The sequence below is a fragment of the Ochotona curzoniae genome, unplaced genomic scaffold (genome assembly GCF_017591425.1).
Source record: "Ochotona curzoniae isolate NIBS_2020 unplaced genomic scaffold, NIBS_Ocur_1.0 scaffold_3208, whole genome shotgun sequence".
In the NCBI taxonomy this organism is placed as follows: domain Eukaryota; kingdom Metazoa; phylum Chordata; class Mammalia; order Lagomorpha; family Ochotonidae; genus Ochotona; species Ochotona curzoniae.
The window spans coordinates 29,475,734-29,501,155 of record NW_024467106.1 but is presented as its reverse complement, the minus strand read 5'-3'; the positions used below and the strand labels follow the sequence as shown (position 1 = coordinate 29,501,155).

Here is a 25,422-nt window from a genome sequence, read left to right as displayed (position 1 = left end):
GAATGAGCCATCAGGTGGAAGACCTGTCTCACCTCTGCCTTTCAAACAGAGTATGTCTTTCTAGAAAATGCCTAAAATATGTTATGGAGCAGAGGAACAGAATCAGAAATTTTTGTAAGCAGGCCAGTCTTGAACTTTATTTTGCTGATGCAAATGCTTCGCTCTGTAGGATATAGGGAATGACTGTGTAACTGGTTAAGGCAGACAGTTGGTGAGAGGGGAAATTTAATTTCCTGGAATCTTATTCATGTACCTTTCTTACTTCCTGTACCAATCCCTCTTTTTAATGTTCTCCTGAAACACCAGGAACCTAATTTTTTTAAAAAAGTACATAAATGCCACTTATAATCCTAAAGAATGAATGTATTTGAAGAACATTTTGTATGCGTTTATTTTTTAAAGATTTTTTTTTTTTTTTTTGGAAGGTAGAATTACAGAGTGAGGGGAGAGGAAGGAGATCTTTCATCCACTGGATCACTGCCCAAATGACCACAACAGCCAGGGCTAGGCAAGACTGAAGCCAGGAGCCCAGAGTTTCTTCTGGGTCTCTCATATGGGTGCAGCGGCTCAAGCACGTGGGCCATTTTCTGCTGATTTCCAAGGCATATTAACAGGGAGCTGGATCAAAAGTGGAGTAGCTGGACTTGAACCAGTGTCCATGTGGGATGCTGGCAGTGCAGGTGATGGCTTAACTTGCTACTCCAAAGAGCTGGTCATGTGTGTTTCTTTCTTTTTTTTAAAGATTTATTTATTTATTGGAAAGTCAGATATACAGAGAGGAGGAGAGACAGAGAGGAAGATCTGCCGTCCGATGATTCATTCCCCAAGTGAGCGAAACGGCCGATGCTATGCCGATCCGAAGCCAGGATCCAGGAACTTCCTCCGGGTCTCCCACACGGGTGCAGGGTCCCAAAGCTTTGGGCCGTCCTCGACTGCTTTCCCGGGCCACAGGCAGGGAGCTGGATGGGAAGCAGGGCCGCCGGGATTAGAACCAGCGCCCATATGGGATCCCGGTGCGTTCAAGGCGAGGACTTTAGCCACTAGGCCATGCCGCCGGGCCCAAGATTTATTTTTATTGGAAATTCAGATATACAGAGAGGAGGAGAGACAGAGGGGAAGATCTTCCATCTGTTGATTCACTCCCCAAGTGGCTGCAACGGCCAGAGCTGCGCCTATCCGAAACTGGGAGCCAGGAGCCTCTTCTGGGTCTTCCACATGGCTGCTGGATCCCAAGGTTTTGGGCTGTTCTCTACTGCTTTCCCAGGGCACAAGCAGGGAGATAGATGGGAAGCGGGGCTGATGGGGTTAGAACCGGTGCCCATATGGGATCCCGGCGTGTTCAAGACAAGGACTGTAGCCATCTCGCAGGGCCCATGTGTATATGTTTATTTTGATGTAAATATGGAATCATCTTGTTATGTAATCTTTTTCCTTCCAATTATTGTGAACTACTTGTTAGTATGTTTCTATAAGACTGTTTTCATCTCTATGAATTATTTTTGATTTATGACCTTAGAATGAACAAAGAATATGAAAATGTTTGCTCTCTAATGGTAACATTGCCCTCTTGAAGGTCATAACAGTTTTCTTTCCAATTAGAAAAGTAATGAAAATGCCTGTCTGAATATTGCCATGCTTTTGTCATCTTTTTTGGTGAGTGAATATAATTCAGTGTTTTAGTATTGCTACTTTGCCTCCTAGTCTTTCCAACTTTTGTGTAGGACTCAGGGACTTGCCAGTTTTACTTGAATTTAATCATCTTTCCTGGTAGTACAACCACTGTTGTTTACAAGGGCAGTTCAATACAGAGAAGGAATATGAATTTAGTAAAAACCAAAGTATAGGAATGTAGCATCCCCTCCATCTATCCTTACCTCCCCGCCATTCCCCTCCCCCCCCCCAAAAGGAAAGGATTTGGGCCCACATGATAGCGTAATTCTTGAGGTTCTCACCTTGAACGTACCTGGATCCCATACGGGCGCTGGTTCTATCCCCGGCAGCCCCTCTTCCCATCCAGCTCCCCGCTGTGGCCTGGGAAAGCAGTCGAGGACGGCCCAAGGCTTTGGGACCCTGCTCCCGTGTGGGAGACCCGGAAGAGGCTCCTGGCTTCAGCTCGGCATAGCATCGGCGCTCACTTGGGGAGTGAATCATCGGACGGAAGATCTTCCTCTCTGTCTCTCCTCTCTGTATATCTGAATTTCCAATAAAAAAATAATAAAAATAAATCTTTAAAAAAAAAAAAGAAAGAAAAGAAAGGGCCAGACCAAATAATTTTGCTAGCCAGAAGTTCCCCACCTCTGGACATAATAATATCTGTGTTTCTTTAAAATATTTATTTGAAAAGTAGAGCAATAGAGAAAATCTTCCATCTGCTGGTTCACTCTTCAAACACTTGCAGCAGCCAGGGTGCTGGGACCCTTTAGGAGCTCCATGCGCATGGCAGGAAACCTGGTGCTTGAACTACCACCTATTGCCTCCCACAGCACTCATTAGCAGAAAGCCAGATTGGAAGTGGGATAACCAGGGCTTGAAGCAGCCAACAAATAGCAGCTTAACTCTGCATACTGTTGGTGCCATGTGGCACCTTCTTAAGCTATCCTTATGAGAATGTATTAGCAGGGAAGCAGTGAGGGTAGCTCTCTCTGGAATATGTTCTTACGTATTGTGCCGTTTTCTATGCATATTTCATACTTCAGTTAAAAAAAAATGAAATAAATGGTGTTGTGAACTACTTCTGTACAATTTTAAGTTTCTTTGAAATAGGTCAGTTAGTGGAAGAGTAAAAATGAGCAAAACTGACTTTGTAAAATATTAGAATTTGCAAATGGTAACATAATCACTAAGAATACTGCGTTTAGGGACCGCCATGATGGCTCAGCTGATTAACCCCCCTGCAAAGCACTGGCATCCCATATGGCACCAGTTTGTGTCCCAACTGCTCACTTCCCATCCAGCTCCCTACTGTTGGCTGGAGGAAAGCAGCAGAGGATGGCCCATGTGTTTGGGAGACCCGGAAACTTCAGGTTCCTGGCTTTGGATAGGCGCAGCTTCTGGCCATTGTGGCCGTTTGGGGAGTGAACCAGCAGGTAACACATCTCTCTGTCTCTCCTTGTTTCTGTAACATGGCCTTTTAAACAAAAATAAATAAATCTTAAAAAAAAAAAAGAATACTGCCTTTGTAGTTAAAAGGCTTGTCTGGGTCAACACTGTGGTGCAACACACTAAGCCACTGCCTGCTGTACTGGCATCTCAAATGAGCACTGGTTTGAATTCCTGCATTAGAAAAGAGGCAAAATGCTTGGACCTTTGCCACCCTTCTGGGAAACCTGGATGAAGTTGAAGGCTCCTGGATTTGGCCTGACCCTGCCAGGCATTGTGGTCTTCTGTGGTATATACTGCAGAGGGAAGTGTCTGTCTCTCAAACTTTGACATTCAGAACAAATCATATATACCAAATACCAAGGAATAAATCTAACATAGGCATGGAAACTCCAAAGCAGTTGAAAGAACTACAGATTTGAATAGATAGAAGCATATCATGTTTTTGGATTATAAAACTGAATTCTGTTCAAATTTTTCTGTAGATTTAATAAAATATCAACTAAAATCAGCTGGGTGTTATGTGTATATATGTGTGTATACATAACTTGATATGTTGATTTTAAACATATCAGGGTGGTTGAATACCCAGGGATTGCTAAAAGACCATTGTTTAGAACTTGATGAATATGTGGGAACATTATGTATGTTACCATATTTCCCTAAATAGTGTATGGTATAAATTGTACCCAGTTAATCTGTAAAATCAGGAATGGAGTCTGGTTGCAGTGGTTAAACTGTCACCTGGGACACTTGGATCCCACTTTAGAGTTCCAACTCTAGTCCCAGTTCCTCATCTTTTTTTTTTTATTTTTAAAGATTTATGTATTTATTTTGGAAAGTCAGATACACAGAGAGGAGGAGAAACAGAGGAAGATCTTTCATCTGCTGATTTACCCCCCAAGGGGCCAAAATCGCTGGAGCTGTGCTGATCCAAAGCCAGGAACCTGGAGCCTCTTCCGGGTCTCCCACGTAGGTGCAGTGTCCCAAGGCTTTGGGCTTTCCTCGACTCTTCTACCAGGCCACAAGCAGGGAGCTGGATGGGAAGCGGGGCTGCTGGGATTAGAACTGGCATCCATATGGAATACCCCTGTGTACAAGGCAAGGACTTTAGCCATTAGGCTACCATGTCCAGCCCTACTGGTTTTTGTTTTGTTTGTTTGTTTGTTTAATATTTATTTATTGGAAAGGTAAATCAGATTTACAGAGGAAAGGAGAGACGGAGACAAATATCTTCCATCTACTTGATGTACTCCCCAAGTAGTCACAATAGCCAGACTGAGCTGATCTGAAGCCAGGAGCTGCTTCTGGGTCTCCCACCTGGGTGCAAGGTCCCAAGGCTTTGGGACAACCTATGCAGCTTTCCCAAGCCATAAAGAGCTGGGATGGCAAGTGGACCAGGTGGGACATGAACTGGCACCCATAATGGATACCAACACTTGCAGGCAGAGGATTAGCCAATTGAGTCATCATGCTGGGCCCAGTTCCTTTTTTTTTTTTTTTAAGATTTTTTTTTTTAATTGCAAAGTTAGATGATACAGAGAAGATGTGAAACACAGAGGAAGATCTTCCATCTGATGATTCACTCCCCAAGTGACTGCAACGGTTGGTACTGCGCCGATCCTGAGCCAGGAACCAGGAACTTCCTCTGGGTCTTCCACATGGGTGCAGGGTCCCAAGGCCTTGGGCTGTCCTTGACTGCTTTCCCAAGCTAAAAACAGGGAGCTGGATGGGGAGTGGAGCTGCTGGGATTAGAACTGGTGTCCATATGGGATCCTGATGTGTTCAAGGCAATGACTCTAGCCACTAAGCTACAGCGCCTGGCCTGCCCCAATTCCTTTAATCCTAATCCAGCATCCTTCTAATGTGCACCCTTGGAAGATAGTGAATGATGGCCCAGTACTTGGTTCCCTGCCACCACATGAGATTGAGCTCCAGGAGCCTGGCTTTGGTTTGGCTTAGCTTTGGATGTTACAGGTACTTAGGGAATGAACCAGGAAATAACTCTATCTTTGTCTCTGTCATTCTGCCTTTCAAATAAATAAATTGTTTAAAGTATGGGTAGAGTTAGAGATCATCCCATCACAATTTTCACTGAAACTTTTTAAAATTAGGAACCTGATTAAGCCAGAAAATTCATTTGAAGAGAAAGCGTATTAGCCAAGAAAAAAAAAAAAATGTTTATAAACAATGTCACATAGTAAATATACTATAAACCTTTTTTTTTTAAATTTATTTATTGGGCCAGGTGCGATGACGCAGTGGTTAAGGTCCTTGCCTTGCACGCCCGGGATACCATATGGGCGCCGATTCTAATCCCAGCAGATCCACTTCCCATCCAGCTCCCTGCCTGTGGCCCAGGAAAGCAGTCATGAACTCAAATCTTTTTATATCTAGTAGAAAAAGAACTTTTTAGATCACAAAGAAATTTTATATGCTGTTATCATACATATATACCATTGTTGGAACATTGAGAAGACCTGAAGTTTCACAGACTAAGAATTTTAGTTGCTAGCTTTGAATCTGAAAGAGCAGTGCAGAAAACAAAAATTTAATTTAGAAAAAGTCATAGGGGTGAGTTTTAGCATTGCAGCTGAATACTGCTTGGGAGGCCTCTGTCCCATAGCACAGCCTGGGTGTGAGACCCAGCTGTGCTCCTGACGCCGTCTTCCTGAGGCGCACACTCTGGAGGTGGCAGGTCATGGCTCAAGTACTCCGTCCTATTGCATTCCTGGCCCTGACTCTGGCCTGGAGCTGAGTGCCCTATTGTGGGCAGTTGGGAATCAAACCTGAAAATGGAAGATTTTTGTCTCTCTCTCAAATGAAGTATAAATAAATGTTTTAAAAATGTTTTTTCTAAAAAATAAATGATTGACTTTTCACAATGAAAAATATTATTTGTAAAAAGCTTATTAAAATATGTTTTGCCATACCCAGCACTATAGCTTAGTGGTGAAAGTCCTCACCTTGCACATGCCAGGATCCCATATGGGCACTAGTTCATGTCCTGGCTGCTTCTCCACCCAGTTCCCTGCTTGTGGCCTGGAAAAGTAGTCAAGGACGGCCCAAAGCTTTGGGACTCTGCGCCCGTGTGGGAGACCCAGGGGAAACTCCTGGCTCCTGGTTTTGTATTGGCGCAGCTCTGGCAGTTGCAGCCACTTAGGGAGTGAGTCAACAGATGGGAGATCTTCCTGTCTCCTCCTCACTATACATATGATTTTGTAATAAAATGAATAAATAAATGAATTTTTTTATAAAGTAAGTTTTTGCCATAGAGAAGGCCTGAAACAAAAGACAAAACTAAAACAAACAAAAACAACAATAAGAAAAAAAAGTTAAACCTGACTAGAACTCACTGATTTGATAGGCAGAATATGTACCAGATCTTTCCCAATATATGTTAGAGAATCTGATGAAGAAATAAATAACTTGATTACATGTGATTTCCTCCTCAATTGTCTTATCTTTGCATGGTTGTTTTTGCTGGAAACTTTTCTCTTTAAGAAACATGTTTTGGAGTGCTTTCTAATGTTATCTTGTCTGCCCTTTTCTTTATAACTTCTGTGTGGTTCAGTACTATCTCCTTTTCCGCAGTTTTGTTTTCTGTGGTTTTAGCTTTGTCAACCACAGTTCAAAACATGTTACATGGAAAAACTGGGGAGGCGGAGAGCCATAGTAGCACAGAGGGTTTCAGCCATCACTTAGGACACCTGCTTTCCATGCCAGAGTACCTACGTCCTACCTCTGCTTTCTGTCCAGCTTACTGCTTCTGTTTCTGATGGGGGACGCTTGGAGTATACTGAAACCAGTGGTTCCAGTACGTGGGCTTCTGCAACCCATGTGTGGACAGAGTTCTTGGCTCATAGCGTCAGCCTGATCTGCCCTGTTGTGAGCATTTGGGAAGTAAAACAGTAGGTAGAAGATCTTTCTCCTCTCTCTGTTGCTTTGCCTCTCAAATAAATAAGTAGAAATGTTATTACTTTAAGAACCTCAGAGCATACCCTACATCCGGGACCTGGGTAGGGTGGGAAATTGGGTGGGCCTTCTCCCTTAATACCCCCCTTTAAACATGAAGGAAACAATATGGAAAAAGTAATAGCCTTACTCACTTTCTTGTAGTCCTTGAACCTTTTTACCCTAATTAACTATGTGAAGGTTGTCAAAATAAAAAAATTAAAATTAAAATTAAAAAAAGGAAATTTTATTACTTTAAACAAGAAGAAAATTCCAGCAATGCACAATTTATAAATTTTAAATTGTGCATTATTTCAAGTATTGAGATGAAATCCCATTCTGTCCTATGTCATCCTGACCTGGATGTGAATCATCCATTTGTCCAGTGTGTCCATGCCATGTATGTTACCTGTCTATTGGTTAGTCACTTGGTAGCTGTCTGGGGTATCAGATCAACTATTCAGTATCCCAGTTTTTGAACTTAATGGTGGCCCCAAAGCAAAAAATAGTGATGCTGACAATTCAGATATGCTAAAGAGAAGCCAGAAAGCTTCCTTAAGCGGAAAGGTGAAAACTCTGATCAACAAAAGAAAAAGATCGTATACTGAGTTTCCTAAGAGCTGCAATACAGTAAGATATTTTGGGAGACAGATGATATCACAGTCACATTTTTGTTATACCATAGTTATATTTGTTCTCTTTTAATTATTTAATCCTGTTATGATCATTTTTTTAGGATTCATTTATTTTTATTGGAAAGGCAAATTTCAAAAAGAGGAAAGAGAAAGTTCTTTTGTTCATTGGTTTACTCCCTAAGTGGACACAATGGGCAGAGCTGAGTTGATCTGAAGCCAGGAGCTTCTTCTGGGACTCCCACACGGGTGCAGGGTCCCAAGGCTTTGGGCCATATTCAACTGCTTTTCCAAGCCACAAGCAGTGAGTTGGATAGGAAGTGGAGCAGCTGGGACATGAACTGGCACCCAAATGGGATCCCCTTATATGGGATCTAAGACGAGGATTTAGCCATTAAGCCAGCATTCCTGGCCCTGTTAATACCTTTAATATCTAATTCACAAATTAAGCTTTATCATAGGAATGTATGGACAGTAAGAAAACAGCTTGTGTAGATTTGGTACTATCTGTAATTTCACCTTCCATTGAGAGGTCTTAGAATCTATTCTCTCTGCACAAGAGAGCTTATTATAAACTATTCTTCACATATGTCTCATTTGCTTTCGGATTTTCATTTTTCCGACATGGTATATCTTTTTTTTTTAAGATTTATTTTCAAATTTTTATTGGAAAGTCAGATATACAGAGAAGAGAGACAAAGAGGAGGAATACAGAGAGGAGAGATGGAGAGGAAGATCTTCCGTCCACTGATTCACTCCCCAAGTGGCTGCTGCAACAGCCAGAGCTGCATTGATCTGAAACCAGGAGCCAGGAGCTTCTTCTGGTTCTCCCATGCAGGTGCAGGGTCCCAAGGCTTTGGGCCATCCTCAACTGCTTTCCAGGCCACAAGCGGGGAGTTGGATGGGAAGCAGGGCTACTGGGAATAGAACCATTACCCATATAGGATCCTAGTGCGTGCAAGGTGAGGACTTTAACTGCTAGGCTACCATGCTGGGCAATGTATATCTTTATACAAGAAAACTTTTGTAGGTATCAATGGGGACCAGCATGATGTCTCAGTGGCTGATTCTCCACCTGCAATTTCTGACATCCCATTTGGGTACCAATTTGTGTCCTGCTTGCTCCATTTCCCATTCACTCCCTGTTTATGGCCAGGTAGACCCAAAGCCTTGGGACCCTGTACCTGTTTGGGAGACTAAGAAGACATTCAAGGCTCCTGGCTTCAGATCAGCCATACATTGTGGCCATGTGGAAAGTGAATCAGTGAATGGAAAGTCTATCTCTCTTTTTTTGTAAATCTTCCTTTCCAATGAAAATAAATTCTCTCTCTCTTTTAAAGTATCAATGGACAAAAGGAATTAGAAATAGGAGTTTATTTTGGTGCAGAAAATTTTTAAATGCATACAGTTTTTAAAATAATACACATTGTCCATAAGCTTTTAAGATTGTTTTTCATGTTTCTTTGTATTTAAAACTGATTTTTAAAAAAGATTTAGTTATTTGTTTTTGAAGAGTTACAGAGAGAGTGAAGGAATTGAGGATGGGTGGTTGGGGGCAGAAAGAGAGAGAGAGATCCTCTTTCTGCTGGTTGTTAAACTCCTCAGACAGCTGTAGCAGCCTGCACCAGGCCAGGCAGAAGTCAGGAGCTTCAGCTAGGTTTGCTTGCTGGATGGTAGAGGCCCTGATACATGTACTTTTCCCCATGCCATTAGCCAGGGGTTAGATCAGAAGTGGAGCAATTGGGCACAAACCAAGTGCCAGTCTGTATTACAGGCAGTGCAGGTGGTCAAAGGTTTACATTTTTGAGAGATACTTTAAAGGGACTCTCCAATTATAATTCAGTATAATACAGGAGAGAGACAAATAGTACCATTTCCTATTACTCTTGCCAACAGTGGGTAATGACAGTCTTTTAAATACGTGCTAATGACAAGACTAGAAAGAAAAGTGCTTCATCCATAGCTGGTGTAATTATGAGTAGTTATGATATCAATATTGAGATAATATTGGAGTAATCAAGAGAAATGGGTCATTTTGCTTTCAGGTCAGTGCTGACAGTTGCCTGTGAACAGACTGAAGTTCTCCTTTTTGATCCTATATCTTCAAAGCACATAAAAACTCTTTCTGAAGCTCATGAAGATTGTGTAAATAATATCAGGTAAGTATTATAGTGAAAGCATGAACTTTATTGTGATTCAAAGAATATGTTAAAAGTTGGTGAAAATATGTAATCTGTTACCCAGCATTGCTAGATGATCCATACTTATGAATTGAGAATCCGTTTCCATGAATCTTCCTGAAATGCACTTTTGACTTTCATGAGTTTGTCTTTTCCTATATCAGGATTGTTCTAACTGCAGTTAAGTATTACACTAGGCTTTTGATGCCTTTGTATTATTGATCTGTGTAGAACTTTGGCAGTCTGTCTAACCATCACCAGCCTATCAAATCCAATTTTCTGAGAGGAAAAAAAAAGTGCAGAGAACTTTGTAAAGTGGGATGGGAGTTATAGTTGAACAGTTCAGTGGATTCATATGCAGTCATTGAAATGATAGTCATATAGAGTGCAGAGCAACATGGACTAATGCTTGGGAAATATAGGTGAAAATCACGAACAAAATTGTATACATATGAAATGCTGAAGAAAAGCTTTAGGAACATTTTTGAATTTTTCAGTAGATTGACTAAAGAAATAATTATAAGTAATTGTCTATTTTCTACACTATATGTAATAAGATTATTACTTGTATATTATGTCATGAGATTGTCACTTATTATTACTTTTAATATTGTGGAAAAAGAAATGTGGAAATTTTTTCTGATCAAGCTAATATACTGAATTGTGGTATAACCTCAAGTTCCAAATACGTAGAATAACAAATTAAATTAAATAGCATAAACAATACAGCCAAGTTCTGAAACAACATAAGCATCTCGAGAGGCCAGAAATGGAGTATAGACAAAAGCTGTGAGCCGGAGGGAAACCACAGGCCTGCTGGGTTTTCAGTCCAGCACTGACATCTAAGGGTTTTACTTCTGTCAGACAAAAGGATTAAAACGTGCTGAAGTGTTTCATGTGAGGCAGGAACAAGAGCCAGAATTGCTGCGTGAAGCTGGCTGCTTGGTTGAAATGTCCGTGTCCTTTGTGAATGGCTGAAAAAGAAAGCAGCACTTTACACTGAAGCTGGAGCTGTAGGTTTTAGCTGATAGCTCCATCATTAGAAATTGAATGAAGCCGTTTGCTGAGTCACTAACAATGTGTATATCATCGTGCAGGTGGACCTGAGATGTCCCCTTAGGACCTGCTTGTGGACTGAACACCCAGAAGGCCTGGTCGGGGGCAAATCTAAAGCCATAAACTAGGAAGAAAGAGGGAAAAAAAATTTTAAATCTTTCATACTCAGAATGAGACTATTAACCAAGGTTGATAAAGATATTAATATAACAAAAATGAACCACCAGAACAGGTATTTTCTCTGGAAAAAAATGAGTTTTATGGAGTAGTCCAACAAAAGCTTCATTATAAAAAAATTATTTTATTTTTTTTGACTAGGTAATACATGCACGTGATACAAAATTCAAAGGTACAAAAGGGTAAACAGTGGAAAGTAAGTGTATGTCCGCCTCTGCCGCCTCGCCGCCCAGTTCCCTTCTTAGAGGCAACCACTATTACCAATCTGTTGCTGCATTTTCGGAGAGTTTATGCATGTGTAAGCATACAGATAAATGTCTCTCTGTGTATAAATATAAACATCCACACACACATACATATACTGTTATATAGATGGTCACATTCTATATATTTTCTTATATATACCTTACCTTTTTCACTGAACATACTTAGAGATCATTCCATATTAGTGCCTGTGAAATGATCTTACTCTTTTTAACGTGTGCATAGTATTCCCTTGGTTGAGTTTTTTGTGGTTTTTGTTTTCTTGAATGCTCAGAGAAATTGAGGTACTTTCCAATGGAAAAGAATTGGAAATCTTGAAAAAAAGAGGTAAAACGAGAACAGGCTGATGTAATATAGAAGCAAGTAGAACTCTTAGAAAAAAATTTTTTAGAGATTTATTTATTTTCATTGGAAAGTCAGATATACATACAGAGAGAGGAAGAGAGACAGAGAGAAAGATCTTCCATCCACTGATTCACTCAGCAAACAGCCATAATGGCTGGAGCTAAGCCAATGCGAAGCCAGGAGCCAGGAGCTTCTTCCAGGTCTCTGATGCAGGTGCAGGGTCCCAAAGCTCTGGACTGTTCTCAATCTCTTTCCCAGGCCAAAAGCAGGACGCTGTACGGGAAGTGGGGCTGCCACAATTAGAGCCATTAGATTACAGCCGTTATCTATATGAGATCCTGGCACACGCAAAGTGAGAACTTTAACTGCTAGGCCACCACACCGGGCCCAATAGATACTCTGAATTACTAGGGTTACTATAAAAGGATATATTCTAATAGAGGACATACATATTTAGTTATATGTATCAGAAGTATTATTGGTTTTTTTAAAAAATCCCTTTTTCTGGAGCCAGAACCCTTAGAAATTAAAAATGTAGTTGATCACAAGAAACAAGAGATGGATCACATTTATCCTTTACACCATTGATGAGTGTATTAGTAAATTGGACAGTAGCACTGAAAACTTCCCCCAGAACACAGGAAAAAAGGTAAGAATATTAAAAAGTAATTAAAAAATTAAAGATCATGATGTATGTCAAACAGATAGAAAAAGAAAACACAGAGCCTGATAGAAAACATAATTTACACTTACTGAAAATATGCAGTATTCAGGAAGGAAGGGCCTGGCTCCTCACTGAAAGCCGGCTTTACAATGTCCGGCAGAGCTACACGGGCTGTGGTGGTGACGGAGTATCAGAGATCAAGGGGACATCTGCAAAGCCACCAAATCAGTAGGCAGATTGCCTATAGCGACAGGATAGCTCAGCTGAAAGAGTCCTCATCGGTAATGGTTGGCACCAGGAGAAAGGTGTACAATATTAACATCTTTATGTGAAGGAAAAATAATGTCCAGTACCATATTATATCCAGGAAAACTGTTCGTCTTGATTGGTAAGTATTAGGAAAATGGTATTAGTTAAATGTTATAATTTCTGATAGCAGAAAGCAAATAAGTTTTGTGGGGGATACGTTTAATACATTTAAAACAATTTTGAGGGCCCGGCGCGGTGGCGCGGTGGCGCAGTGGTTAAGGTCCTTGCCTTGCACGCCCGGGATCCCATATGGGCGCCGGTTCTAATCCCAGCAGCCCCGCTTCCCTTCCAGCTCCCTGCCTGTGGCCTGGGAAAGCAGTCGAGGACGGCCCAAAGCTTTGGGACCCTGCACTTGCGTGGGACCCAGAACAGGCTCCTGGCTTCGGCTCAGCATAGCATCGGCCGTTGAGCTCACTTGGGGAGTGAATCATCGGACGGAAGATCTTCCTCTCTGTCTCTCTGTGTATCCGCCTTTCCAATAAAAAAATAATAAAAAATAAAATCTTTAAAAACAATTTTGAAACTCAAACTAGATTAGTGCTAGTAGAAATGTAATGTGAGGCACATGTGGAATTTTAAATCATGTAGTTGTTACACTTAAAAAAATCTATGATTTTGATAATTTATTTTGTTAAATTTAGTTTCCCCCAAAATGTTATCATTTCCACATGTAATCAGTGTTAAAATACTGAAATACTTTGTTTCTTTAAAGATAAGTGTTAAGTCCAGAGTATATTTTAGACTGTGCATATCTCCATGCAGACTGACTACATATCAAGGATTCAGAAACCACATGTGGCAAGTTGCCACCAAACTGACAAGTGTAGTTCTAGACAGTAACAGCAGCTTATTGTTGTTAAATGTACAGGTAGGTTTGTTCAATAGGATAGTATAACATTTTATAATACCCAGGCCATATTCAAGAAGAAAATAGAAATGCCAACTCTTCAGACTTAAGAATAAGGCATAATGAAGCACATATGATGAAAAGATACCAAAAAAAGTAACTAAAGTAATGAAAATTCAATTTGTAGCTTTCTTTCCAGCTAAGGTGGGGAAGATAACATTGAAAACTCGACCAATTCAGCAGAAAACAAGAAAACTTTAGAAAGATTTTTTTTTAAGTAAAGGAAAGGATGATACATAGGAAATAAATAGTAGAATTTCAAATATATGAGTATTTCACAATAAATATAGATGGATTAATCTTTTTTATTAAGCTAATTTGTTGAAAGGCACAGAGAGAGACCTTTCATCTGCTTGGTCACTCCCCAGATGACTAAGCCAGGTGCCTGGAAATCAGTCCGAGTCTTCCATGTGAGTAAAAGTCCTAGTGACACAGATTCTTGCAGTGGCCCCTACTGCCTCCCAGAGGCACATGAGCAGAAAGCTGGAATTGGAAGCAGAGCCAGGACTTGAACCCTAGCTCTCATTGTGGGACATATAGTTCCCAGGCAGCATCTCAACCACCGTGGCAAATGTCTGGGCCTGATCTTCCTTATTAAATATACAGAGCTGGGGCTAATGGCTCCATAGGCTAATCCTTCACCTGCAAATGCTGGCATCCCCTATGAACACAGGTTTGTGTCCCAGCTGCTCCACTTCCCATCAGCTCCCTCTTGTAGCCCAGGAAAGCAGCAGAGGATGACTCAATGTCCTTGGGCCCCTGTATCCACATGGGAGACCTGGAAATGGCTTCTGGCTTCTGGCTTCAGATCAGTTCAGATCTGGCCATTGCAACCTTTCAGGGAGTGATCCAAGTGGATGGACAATTGTTCTGTGTCTTTCCTTCTCTATAAAAATCTGCCTTTCCAATAAAAATAAATATTTTAAAAATACACAGTCACCAGTTTGAATAAAAAAGAAAACCATCCGTGCATTCCTTTTTAGAGATATCTTAAAGCACCCATAAGCATGGAAACTGGTACAGATGATCAATGTCTGACAGATAAACAGCAAAGGCTTTATTTATTTTTTTTTATTGTTAACATTGTATTATGTGATACAGTTTTATAGGCACTGGGATTCCCTCCACCCCTTCCACAACCCTCCCTCCATGGTGGATTCTTCCACCTAGCTGCATAACCACAGTTCAAGTTCAGTTGAGATTCCTTCATTGCAAGCATATACCTAGCTTAGAGTCTAGCATCTTATTGTGCAGATAAGTTCAACAGCTTCCTGGGGAGACCTTCTCTGGTCTGAAGGTACAGCTAACAGAGTAAAATCCTGGTCAGTTAAAAGCCCCAACAAAACATCAGCAACAATATACAATGTTATGGAATTAATTGACATAGTATTGAGTAAACAATATGTTAAAAATAATGCAAGTTCAATTCAAAACACATGAGTTGAGATAGTATCAATGACAGGTTAAAAAAAAAAAAACTATTACAGGTTAAATTAAGGCAAACGTGTGGTATCTAACTTTTTGGGATTTGCTCATTTAGCAAAGGCTTTAAAGAATAAAGTGTGTCAGTATATAAAAGGAAGACTCCAACAAGGTATATTTATGAACTTGTACCTTAAATATAACCTTGAAATATGCAGAACAAAAACAGTTATGGAGAATTAGGAGTTTGCAGTCACTGTGATATTTTTGTATAGTTCTATCTAAAACAGCAGATAAAAATTGAGTTGTGGAAGAATTTAAAATACTCCCAATATTCCTACTAAAAAACAATATGCTAGGTAAAATGTGGATAGATATTGATATTTTTAATAAGTATTTGAAGTTGATAAAAAAAAAAAAAAGGAATCTTTGCACGAAGTAGAAAATGAAACAGGATCGTAAACAAGTATGACTAATGGGTACTGAGCTGCCTCTGGTTACCTGGAGGCATCTGCCAGTGCTGGTGACTGAACTACCCTGTAGGCAGATCTGAGGAATACAGGGCACAGGAGAATTAATTTTAATGCCAGTTCATGGGAAGGAGTCTGATAGAAAACAGCATAAGACTGGAACCACAAAGGGTTCTCATTGAGCATAATACTGTTGATCTAGAAATAAACCCTACTTGTTTACATTGTGGCTTTGGTTGAGGGGTGCTAGGAGCTCGCTGTGTGTATGTAACCACAAACCAGTGCTCATGCATGTGTGGGGCCCAGATTCACGCTATGTACCATTCAAAACTTCCAGCTAACAACCTTAACTCGGATGCAGGCTGGAAGTGCTATCAGATACCTACTTCTCTGAGGACAAAACTCAATATAAGAAATCAGTTACTCCCAAGTTAGTCTGTAAACTCATGCAATTAGAGTTAAAATGCTGCCAGAGATTGTTTTGTTGAACTTGATTTAACAAGTAAGTGCATTAAGGGCCTTCCTCTAGAATCTGCTCATGCAGACCCTGGGAAGCAGTGTGGCTGGCCCGTGTCACTGGCTCCCTGTCACCTGTAGGGAGACCTGGATTGAGTTCTCAGAACACTAAGATGATGGATGCAATCACCTACCCAGATATCAAAGATAGTCTTAGGCCAGGGGTAGATGAAGTGACAATGGAATAGAATAGGGCTCCCAGAAACAGCTGTGCTTGTATGGAAATTAAATGGAAATGAGAGACTTGGTTATTTCTATATAAAAATAAAAATAGAGCTCTACTTCACACCATAATTGAAAATAGTTCCCAGTTAAGATCCTGATTTTGAAAGCAAATCTTTAAACTTGCAGAATATATAATATATTACATTCCTTTTGAAAGGGTTTTTTAAGACAAGAAAGAATAAACCATTAAGGATTACATTGAACACATGAAAGTACGAAGTTTTACAGGAATGAAAAATACAAATTTGCTCTGAATAAAAAGAGCTCATAAATAAAATGTCTAATGCCCAGCTGTTGTATTGATTTCATGGACCAGTTTTATTATGATACGTAATTTTTAGCATTATTGTTAAAAGAGTACTGATGATCAAAAAGGCAAAATTCGCAAGCCACAAAGTCTGTGTGTTTACTATTGACGTTTTATCCATTCTTTATCAGTTTATATTCTGTAACATGAAACTTACCTAATCTTGATAATATTAGCTTTACTTTCTTTGGGTACTTATATACACACATTTCTGAGTAAATGTAATGTGTCTATAAAAAGAAAATGTGAAGCTTTTTTGTGACTAAAGACATCATAGAGTGGAAAGACAGACTGGTTGTGACATTAATTTGTAATGTACATCTCCAGGAAAGGATCAGTATCTAAAATATGGCAAACATTATGCAAAATAGAGACTCTGCAGGGAAAATACAATGAACAATAAAAATGGAAAGATGACTTTAAAGCTTATTAGTAGGTATCATAGAAATGCATAAATAACCAACAAGAAATGTCAGGTATTGTCAAAGAAGTTGAGAAATGGAAACTCTTAGAAAGTGTTAATGAAATATAAATTGGCAAAAATCATTTTGAAGAGTGGTTTTGCAGAGGTGAGGGTTTTTTTTTTTTAAGAAATTAAAGCACAGACGAACAAGGTTAGATAAAGAAGATCCATTTTGTTAATAATAGAAGTTGGAAGCAATTGGAATGTCCATTAAGAGGGAAGCATAATTTTGAAGTACTCATACCATGGAATACTATACATCAGTTAAAATAATTGAACTGAAAGCATCAGCATCTGGTAGTGCATGCCAAATTTAAGGTTGAGACAGAAGAGCAAATTATAGAATGAACTGTACAATACCATTATATAAATTTGAAAACCTCACAAATGTCAACTTGCTGAGAACATGCGTTTGTGCTTGTTCTCCCTGTCCCAGCACCTGAACCTATACCCAGCAGTAATTGTGCTTGTTAAATATCTACAGAATACACCGGATACTTAGCAGTGCTGTGCATTATTTATGGATGCAGCCATACACACTCATAGATTAAACACTTGCATGGGGAATGATGACAAATATTGGATAGTGGTTCCCTCTGGAGAGGGAGGGAAGGGAATGGGGTTGGGAAGGGATTACACAATGTACTTTAAACTTTTTTTTTATGCTAAAAATCTAAAGACAACAAAATGATAAAGTTTAATGAAGCTGGGTGGTGGGAATCACAGGTGTTTGTTTTTTAATAACTCTCTAATATTTTACAGCTTAAAATTTTTGTGTCAAAGTCTCAGGTTGTTTGTCCCTACTCAAAATGACTGACTAATCCCACTGTTAGAATCCATGTTCTTCACATCAGCTTTCATTTGCTGTTTCAGTGTGACTGCTGTAGCATCCCACGCCTACCAATTTGAATTTTCTTCTCATCTGCTGATTGAAGAAATGGATTTTGATACTTTAGGATATAAGAATCTTGATGAGAATCTCAAGGGTCCCCTTGGTGCATGAGCTTATTAAGTGTTCATCACTTATTAATAAAGCTAACTTCTGTTTTTTGAATGCTTATATATACTTTCTGGAAAGCACTTTTTATATATTTTATCTTCCTCTGTCCCTGTGTGAGACAGAAATTGTGATTTTTATGAAATGTAAAAACTGCAACTCAAAACTTTACACAAGGCTTTATAAATATTAAGTGGTAACATTGGAATTCATGCTTGGTTTCACTGTACTGGTCAGAGATGGAAGCATGCATTTCTGCCTTTGTTTTAAATAGTTGTTTTGCATGTACTTTATGATGTTTTCTAGGTGCATTTTTTTTTAAAAAGATTGACTTATTTATTTGAAAGAGTTAGAGGGAAAGAGATCTTCCATCAACTAGTTTACTCTTCAAATAGCTGCAATGTCCAGAGCTGAGCCACGCCAGGCCAGGCGCCTAGAGGTTCATCCGGTTGGCACAAGTACTTGAGCCATTCTCCACTGTCTTTCCCAGGCCTTTAGCAGGGAGCTGGATCAAAAGTAGAACAGTCAGGACATGAACTGGCACCCATATGAGATGTTGCCATTGCAGGAAGCAGCTTCACTTGCTAGGCCACAGTAATGGCTCTCTATGGTGCAGTTCTTAGTGTTGTGGTTTGCTTCTAAAAATATTAGTAACTATAGAGAATGTTTTCTGTTCCTTTATGTTTTGGGGAAGTAAGGAGGAAAGTGTAATTTTGGTTTTTACCATCATACAAGCTTTTCATTTGTGTGGCTTCTGTGCTGATTTTAAGAGTTCATTCAGGTCCGGCGTCGTGGCCAGCAGTTAAAGTCTTCGCCTTTGAACACACTGGTATCCCATATGGGTGCCAGTTCTAATCCCAGCAGCTCCACTTCCCATCCAGCTCCCTGCTTGTGGCCCGGGAAAGCAGTCGAGAACAGCCCAATGCTTTGGGACCCTGCACCCGTGTGGGATACCCGGAGGAAGTTCCTGGATCCTGGCTCCGGATTGGCACAGCACTGGCCGTTGCACTCACTTGGGGAGTGGATCATCAGATGGAAGATCTTCCCCTCTGTCTCTCCTCTCTGTATATCTGACTTTGTAACAAAAACAAATAAATCCTTAAAAAAAAAAAAGTTCATTCAGTGATCCAGGTGCTGGTTTCCCTAACTGAGCACAAATAGATCATTTCAGAAAGAAGTCCTGGAGTCACCATAAGAATATTTACATAGTGAAGTGACAGTTAAAACATTAGAATCCATCTAAAAATCCCAGGAGCTATTTTTTTTTTCCTCCCACTGTTTTTGTTGGCCTTTTGCTGGTTATTTTATTTCAAATAGTGTAGTGTAAATGCAATGTTTATTAGCACAAATGTGAAATTTCTTTATATTGTCATGGATGTACAATTTTATAAAACCCTAGAAGGGATGTTATTAGGTTGTACATAAAATCATTGGAAAATGAAGATCTGATGAAATTAGATAAGTTATTAAGTACAAAACAGAAATGATGGTGTGGTAGACACTTCAGAGAATGTGTGACTATCTCACAGGACTGAGGAAAGACTAGAAAATTAATAAAGTCCTTCATGATCTTCTGTTCACTGGAATACAAAACGCAGACAATAAGGATGCCATGTGCTGCTATCATAATTTCATTAGCAAATTTATACAAAAACACATTTAATTAATTCTTAGTCCAACCAGTAGAAAAAGGTTATTTTCATGATTTTTAAAAAAAGATTTATTTATTTATTGGAAAGTCAGATATACAGAGAGGAGGAGAGACAGAGGAAGATCTTCCATCTAATGATCCACTCCCCAAGTGAGCGCAATGGCCAATACTATGCTGATCCGAAGCCAGGATCCAGGAACTTCCTCCGGGTATCCCACACGGGTGCAGGGTCCCAAAGCTTTGGGCCGTCCTCAACTGCTTTCCCAGGCCACAAGCAGGGAGCTGGATGGGAAGTGGAGCTGCTGGGATTAGAACTGGCACCCATATGGGATCCCAGTGCGTTCAAGGTGAGAGGACTTTAGCCGCTAGGCCACACCGCCGCGCCCCAATTTTCATGATTTTTAATTTAAATTTTTAAAGGTAACAGTCAGTACTTTCTCTTGTACAATGAAATGTTCTTATTTTAAGAGGACTCAGTTTCTTGTATCGTATGCATCTTATACACTTATACTATGTATATCAATTATCATTTGGTATTAAAAACCTTTATTTATCCAGAAGTCAGTTCATCCAGAGCTGTGAGAGTCACATGTTAGGATTTGGTGGATACATTTGGAGAACCCCTGTGAATCAGACTCATAGATTTTAATGTATATTGGAATGTCATCTGTCCAATAAGAACTGTGGAGTTATAAGTATTTTATAATTATTAACTTACGAGGCGAGATTGAAGACTCTGGGCCATATCTCCAGGGACTTGTGTAATATGTAAACATTCATTACATTTGCTTCTGTCAGGATGAAAATTCTTGATACTTTAAACTGATCTCCTAGTTTATTCTTTTTTAAACTTTTTAGTTTTTAAAATTTTATTTTTGTGATGTTTACATAGTTGGTCAGGGTGGGAAGGATCGAGGTTAGGGAAAAGCTCCTAGTTATTTTTGGTAATATTCCATAACTTACTCTACACCAATGATTCTTTAATACTAACATTTAAAGACAATTTATTTTACAGGCACAGGGACAGATAAAGTGAGCTCCCATCTGCAATTTTACTCTATAGTTGCCCAAAATGGCCCCTATCCCGAACCAGAAGTCAAGAGTTGGACACTGCATCCTGGTCCCCACAAAGGCAGCTGGAACCCACTTAACCTGGGCCATCCCTGCTGGCTTCCGCTCTGCTAGATTCAGTAGCTGGAGCTGGCTTTATTGGCCTGGGTACTCCAATATTGAATTGCAGGTCTTATCTGCTGTGTTCATCGCTCCCCTCAGTAGTACCAAAATTTTTAATAGATAGTATTTCAAGGTCAAATTCAAGCTACCTAAACCTGAAATATTGAAATTTTCATTAAAATAATACTTAATTCAGAATTGTTACCCCCTATTTCAAGATTATATTCCTCCTACATTTTTAATATGAAAATATATTTGTGCAACAATTACAGTTTTTCAAAATGACTTTATTAGCAAAAATTTACAAGCTGGCCCCTCATTTTCATACTTTGTATGAAGATCTGTGAGCTTGGGAACCTAGCCATCTCAGAGATCTTTCTGTAACCCCAATGTAATCATCTCATTTTCTCCCTTAAAATCCTTCAGGTGTGTCCCAAAGCAATTTATTCCCATTGGGACTTTACCTATACACTCATTAACTATTTTTTGTAGATAATATATCATCATATTTTTCTATAAAATTTTCAGGTCTATTTTAAAAGTCTAACTTTCCAGTAACTTTTATTTTTAAAAATACTTTATGTGTTTTTCTCAGTCATAATTTTTGCAAGTGTAGTTTTTTTTTTTACTGCCTTACCAATAAAGGTACACCTTTCAGTTTTTTTTTTCTTTAAAGAATCAAAATTTTTATAGAATATGAAAACATAAGCTACACTAATATAGGACTATAAGAAGCCTGTGGAAAATAAAAATTTTTTGGAACATTATTCTTGTGATCCCTAAACAGTTTTTCCTTGATACTTTTTCATAAACTTTCTTAAGAGCTGGTATATGAACCACCTAGGGAGAGTCTTACAGCTCAGTAACACTGCAGTTGGAAAATCAGCAAGGAACATGGACACCAGTTCATAAAAGAAATGCAGTTTGCCAATAAGTATGTCAAGAGTTTACTAAAAATAAGTTTTAGCCTAAAAAAATGTGTTTTTGTTTTGTTTTGTTTTGTTTTCCCCTAGCAATTAGAATGGTAAAGGTTTTGGCAAATACACCCCCCCCCCTTTTTTTTTTTTTAAGATTTATTTTTATTGAAAAGTCAGATACACAGAGAGGGGGAGAGACAGAGAGGAAGATCTTCTATCCATTGATTCACTCCCCAAGTGAACAACAGCTGGGGCTGAGCCAATCCAAAGCCAGTATCCTCTTCTGGGTCTCCCACATGGGTGTAGTGTCCCAAGGCTTGAGCTGTCCTTGACTGCTTCCCCAGGCCACAAGCTGGGGGCTGGATAGGAAGCAGGGCCACCAGGATATGAACTTGTGCCGATATGGGATCCTGGCACATGCAAGGTGAGGATTTGAGCCCCTAGGCTACTGTGCCATGCTCAATAGATGCTCTTAATTGCTGGTGTTACTATAAATGGGTATATTCTTATAGAGGACATACATGTTCAGTTATATGTATCAGAAGCATTACTTTTTCAACAATCCCTTTTTCCTTAACATGTTTTTAAATTCCTTTTTATTTAAGTACACTTTTCTGATAATGTACTTAAATAAATAGGGATGTGAGATGTGATTAGAATTTGGCTGTAAGGATATTTGTTTTAGAGTTTATGAATAGCCAAAAGTTTTAGGCTTCTGTATCTGAAGAGTCTATCTAATAACCTAATTCCTAGTTTTCCTAAATTAAACTAATTAGGAGGTTGCAGGAGAAGCACCAAAGTCATAAGAATATTTACTTAGTTTTTAAAAAAATTATAGGGCTTGACACTGTCATGTGGCTCAACAGGCTAGTCCTCAACCTACAAGTACCAACATCCCATATGGGCACTGGTTCATATCATGGCTACTCCACTTCCCATCCAGCCCCTGCTTATGGCCTGGAAAAGCAATGGAAAATGGTCCAAAGCTTTGGGAACCCAGTACCCCTGTGGGAGAGTCAGAAGAGGCTCCTGGCTCCTAACTCCAGATTGGCTCATGTCTGGCTGTTGCTACCATTGGATGGTAGTGAACCAGTGGATGGAAGATCTTTCTCTTCTCTCTGTAAATCTGCCTTTCCAATAAAAATAATCTATGAAAATTAGTTGATAACTCAACATATGACATGTTTAAAACATTGAAATTGACTGGACATCCATAACTGGCTATTTTTGGTGATCAATTGATTTTTTTATTTTAAAAATATTTTCAATGGAAATATAATTGAAAGATATTGGAAATCACTATAGAACAAATTTGTATTATACTACATGCTGTTCAAAATCCATTATCCTTTACATGCCTCTATACTTCTGCTTACCTCTTTAACATGTTCTGTGTGAACAGCAGAGCAAAAGAGAGAGAGATCTGTTTGCCAATGCACTTTCTAATTGGCCATGACCAGGCATAAAGGAACGCCATCCTGCTCTCCTCTGTATGTTGTGGTAGTCCATGTATTTGAGTTGTCTTTTGCTGCCTTCCCAGGAACATCAGCAGAAAGCTGGATTAGAAGCAGAGCAGCTGGGACTCAGCTCTCTGCTACTGGATGCCGACATCACAAACTGTGGTCTAATCTACTGCACCACAGTGCTAGCTTTCTGTCCTTACCTCTTGGTCTCCTAGGGAATTTCAGAGCATCTTTAGTCAGTTCAAATTACACCACTATGAAATCTTTCCTAACTGGCACCATCTTATTTTGCTTAGTCTATATAATTATTGTATGTAATTATGTGAACGTCTTCTCCAATAGGAAGTGAACTCTTCCCATTCATTCATTCATTTAATAAGTATTTGTTGAGTGCATATGTGCTTGGCACTACACTGGGTACTATAGACCTACCTATGAAACAGGCAGACATGTTTTCCCTGTCTACAAGGAGTTTACAATTTTGTTAAATTATTCCTTATGCTACATTATATATTATAAGGGTAGGATGGTAGAATGCTTTCAAAACTTAGAGATTTGGTAGATCTACCCAGAACTAGAGAATGACAACCAAATATTTAAAAGCAAGCAAAAGCTGGCCAGATCAAGGGATAAGGGAAAGACAGTTTTAGGTAGTAGAAGCAGCCTAAGTGAAGACTGGAATTTTATATCCATGATAACTTTCAGAAAGGCTAATTACATTGTTCAGGAATGTTGAGTTGGATTTCTGATGAGAACTATATAATTTTTTCTTGAACGAAGTTCCAAAATTCATTTCTTCTGCAATACTTTAGGAAGTTATACATGATGGGTCTTCAAAAAAGTTCATGGAAAATGTATGTTATAAAAAAGAAAAGTTGGGGTTGGCAGAGTGGTATAAGCAGAATCCTTTGTCTGTAGCACCAGCATCCCATATGGGTCCCGGTCCAAGTCCTGGCTGCTCCAATTCCTATCAAGCTCCCTGCTTATGACCTGGGAAACCAGAGGAGGACGGCCCAAGGTCTTGGGGTCCTGCATCCACGTGGAAGGCCCAGAAAGAAGCTCCTGGCTTCCAAATAAATGATTCTTAAACAAATAAATATTGTCCTGGGAATTTCAGACTGTTTTGGCATTAAAATAAATTTTTAAATTCCATTTTCCATGAACTTTTTTTTTTTTTTTTTTTTTTTTTTTGCTTTTTAAGGTTTATTTTTTTTTTCTTATTAATAAATTTTATTTTGACATTCTTTACATAGTTAATAGGTAGAAGTTCAAGGGCTTACAGAAAGTGGATAATCTAGTAGGTTTTCCATATGTTAGCCTTCATATTCAAAGGGGGGTAGTTAAGGGAATAAGCCCACCCAATTTCCCACCCTCCCAGGTCCCGATAATGGCGCCCCCCCAGCTCTGAGGTTCTTGCTCAAGTGGTCTTGATATTGCAACAGTTAATGAATCCACTGTCAATCTTGCCACTCCAAGCAAATGAGATCTTGAAAAATTCCAACTGATTGACATATCCATCTTAGCTATCAGAAATGTTGTGCCCGTTCTGTCTTCTCTCTCTTTTCTTCGTTAGGGGTCTGAGTCCATCATTAGATTAGAGAATGCTCCAAACAAACTTCTTGATGCTAACAAGTACAGGGAGGCCTGCACCGTCCATGCCTCCAATCAGCTGTGGTTCGCAAATTCCTGGGTGTTCTTTTTCCACACCCGACTTCCACTGGAACCAATGGTGTTGCAGTCCAGCCTGGTTTCTGCCCATCACAACATGGCCTCACATCTACCACAGGAGCAGTTCTAGGTTGGAGCACCCACAATAACCCCAAACAGCCCCACCCCCGACCCTGGGTTGCCAAGTAAGTGTACAGAATCCAGTCTGGTCCCACACCCATCCACCCACCGCTGTCATATTTTTATGTCCTCCCATGGAAGTGAAACCCAAGAGGATCGCCCACTATTCCCTCCCAGCCTCTCCCAATCCCAGATTCCATATGAAGCTCCTCAAACAAACTCGCCACTTTAATTTTTGTTTGCACCAGGAGAATAATCTGGCCAGCCTGGCCTTTCCCTATCTATCCAAATAGGCGCACAGTGTGGTAGCTCCTGCCTAGTCTGGTCTGGCCCCCCATCCCAGCCCTTGCTCTCCTGTGTAAGTACTTCCAGCAAAGGAACCCTCCCTTATTCCCCTGCAGCCTCTGCCACTTCCTTTCTTGTTCTCAGGCTGGTGGGCGCTG

At 39.7% G+C, this 25,422-nt stretch overlaps 1 protein-coding gene and 1 long non-coding RNA gene across 2 annotated transcripts in view; both read left to right on the top strand.

Annotated features, from left to right (window-relative positions):
* The window catches only part of DCAF10 (DDB1 and CUL4 associated factor 10), a 55,160-nt gene that overhangs the window by 3,068 nt on the left and 26,670 nt on the right, over positions 1-25,422 (top strand). The window contains exon 2 of the mRNA XM_041004349.1: positions 9,731-9,844. Within this exon, the coding sequence (XP_040860283.1) occupies positions 9,731-9,844 (114 nt within the window). The remainder of the gene's footprint in view (positions 1-9,730; positions 9,845-25,422) is intronic.
* On the top strand, positions 13,195-24,546 carry LOC121172432. The gene is made up of 3 exons (XR_005886219.1): positions 13,195-13,968; positions 20,213-20,216; positions 24,537-24,546. It is a non-coding gene; the product is annotated as an uncharacterized LOC121172432 (long non-coding RNA).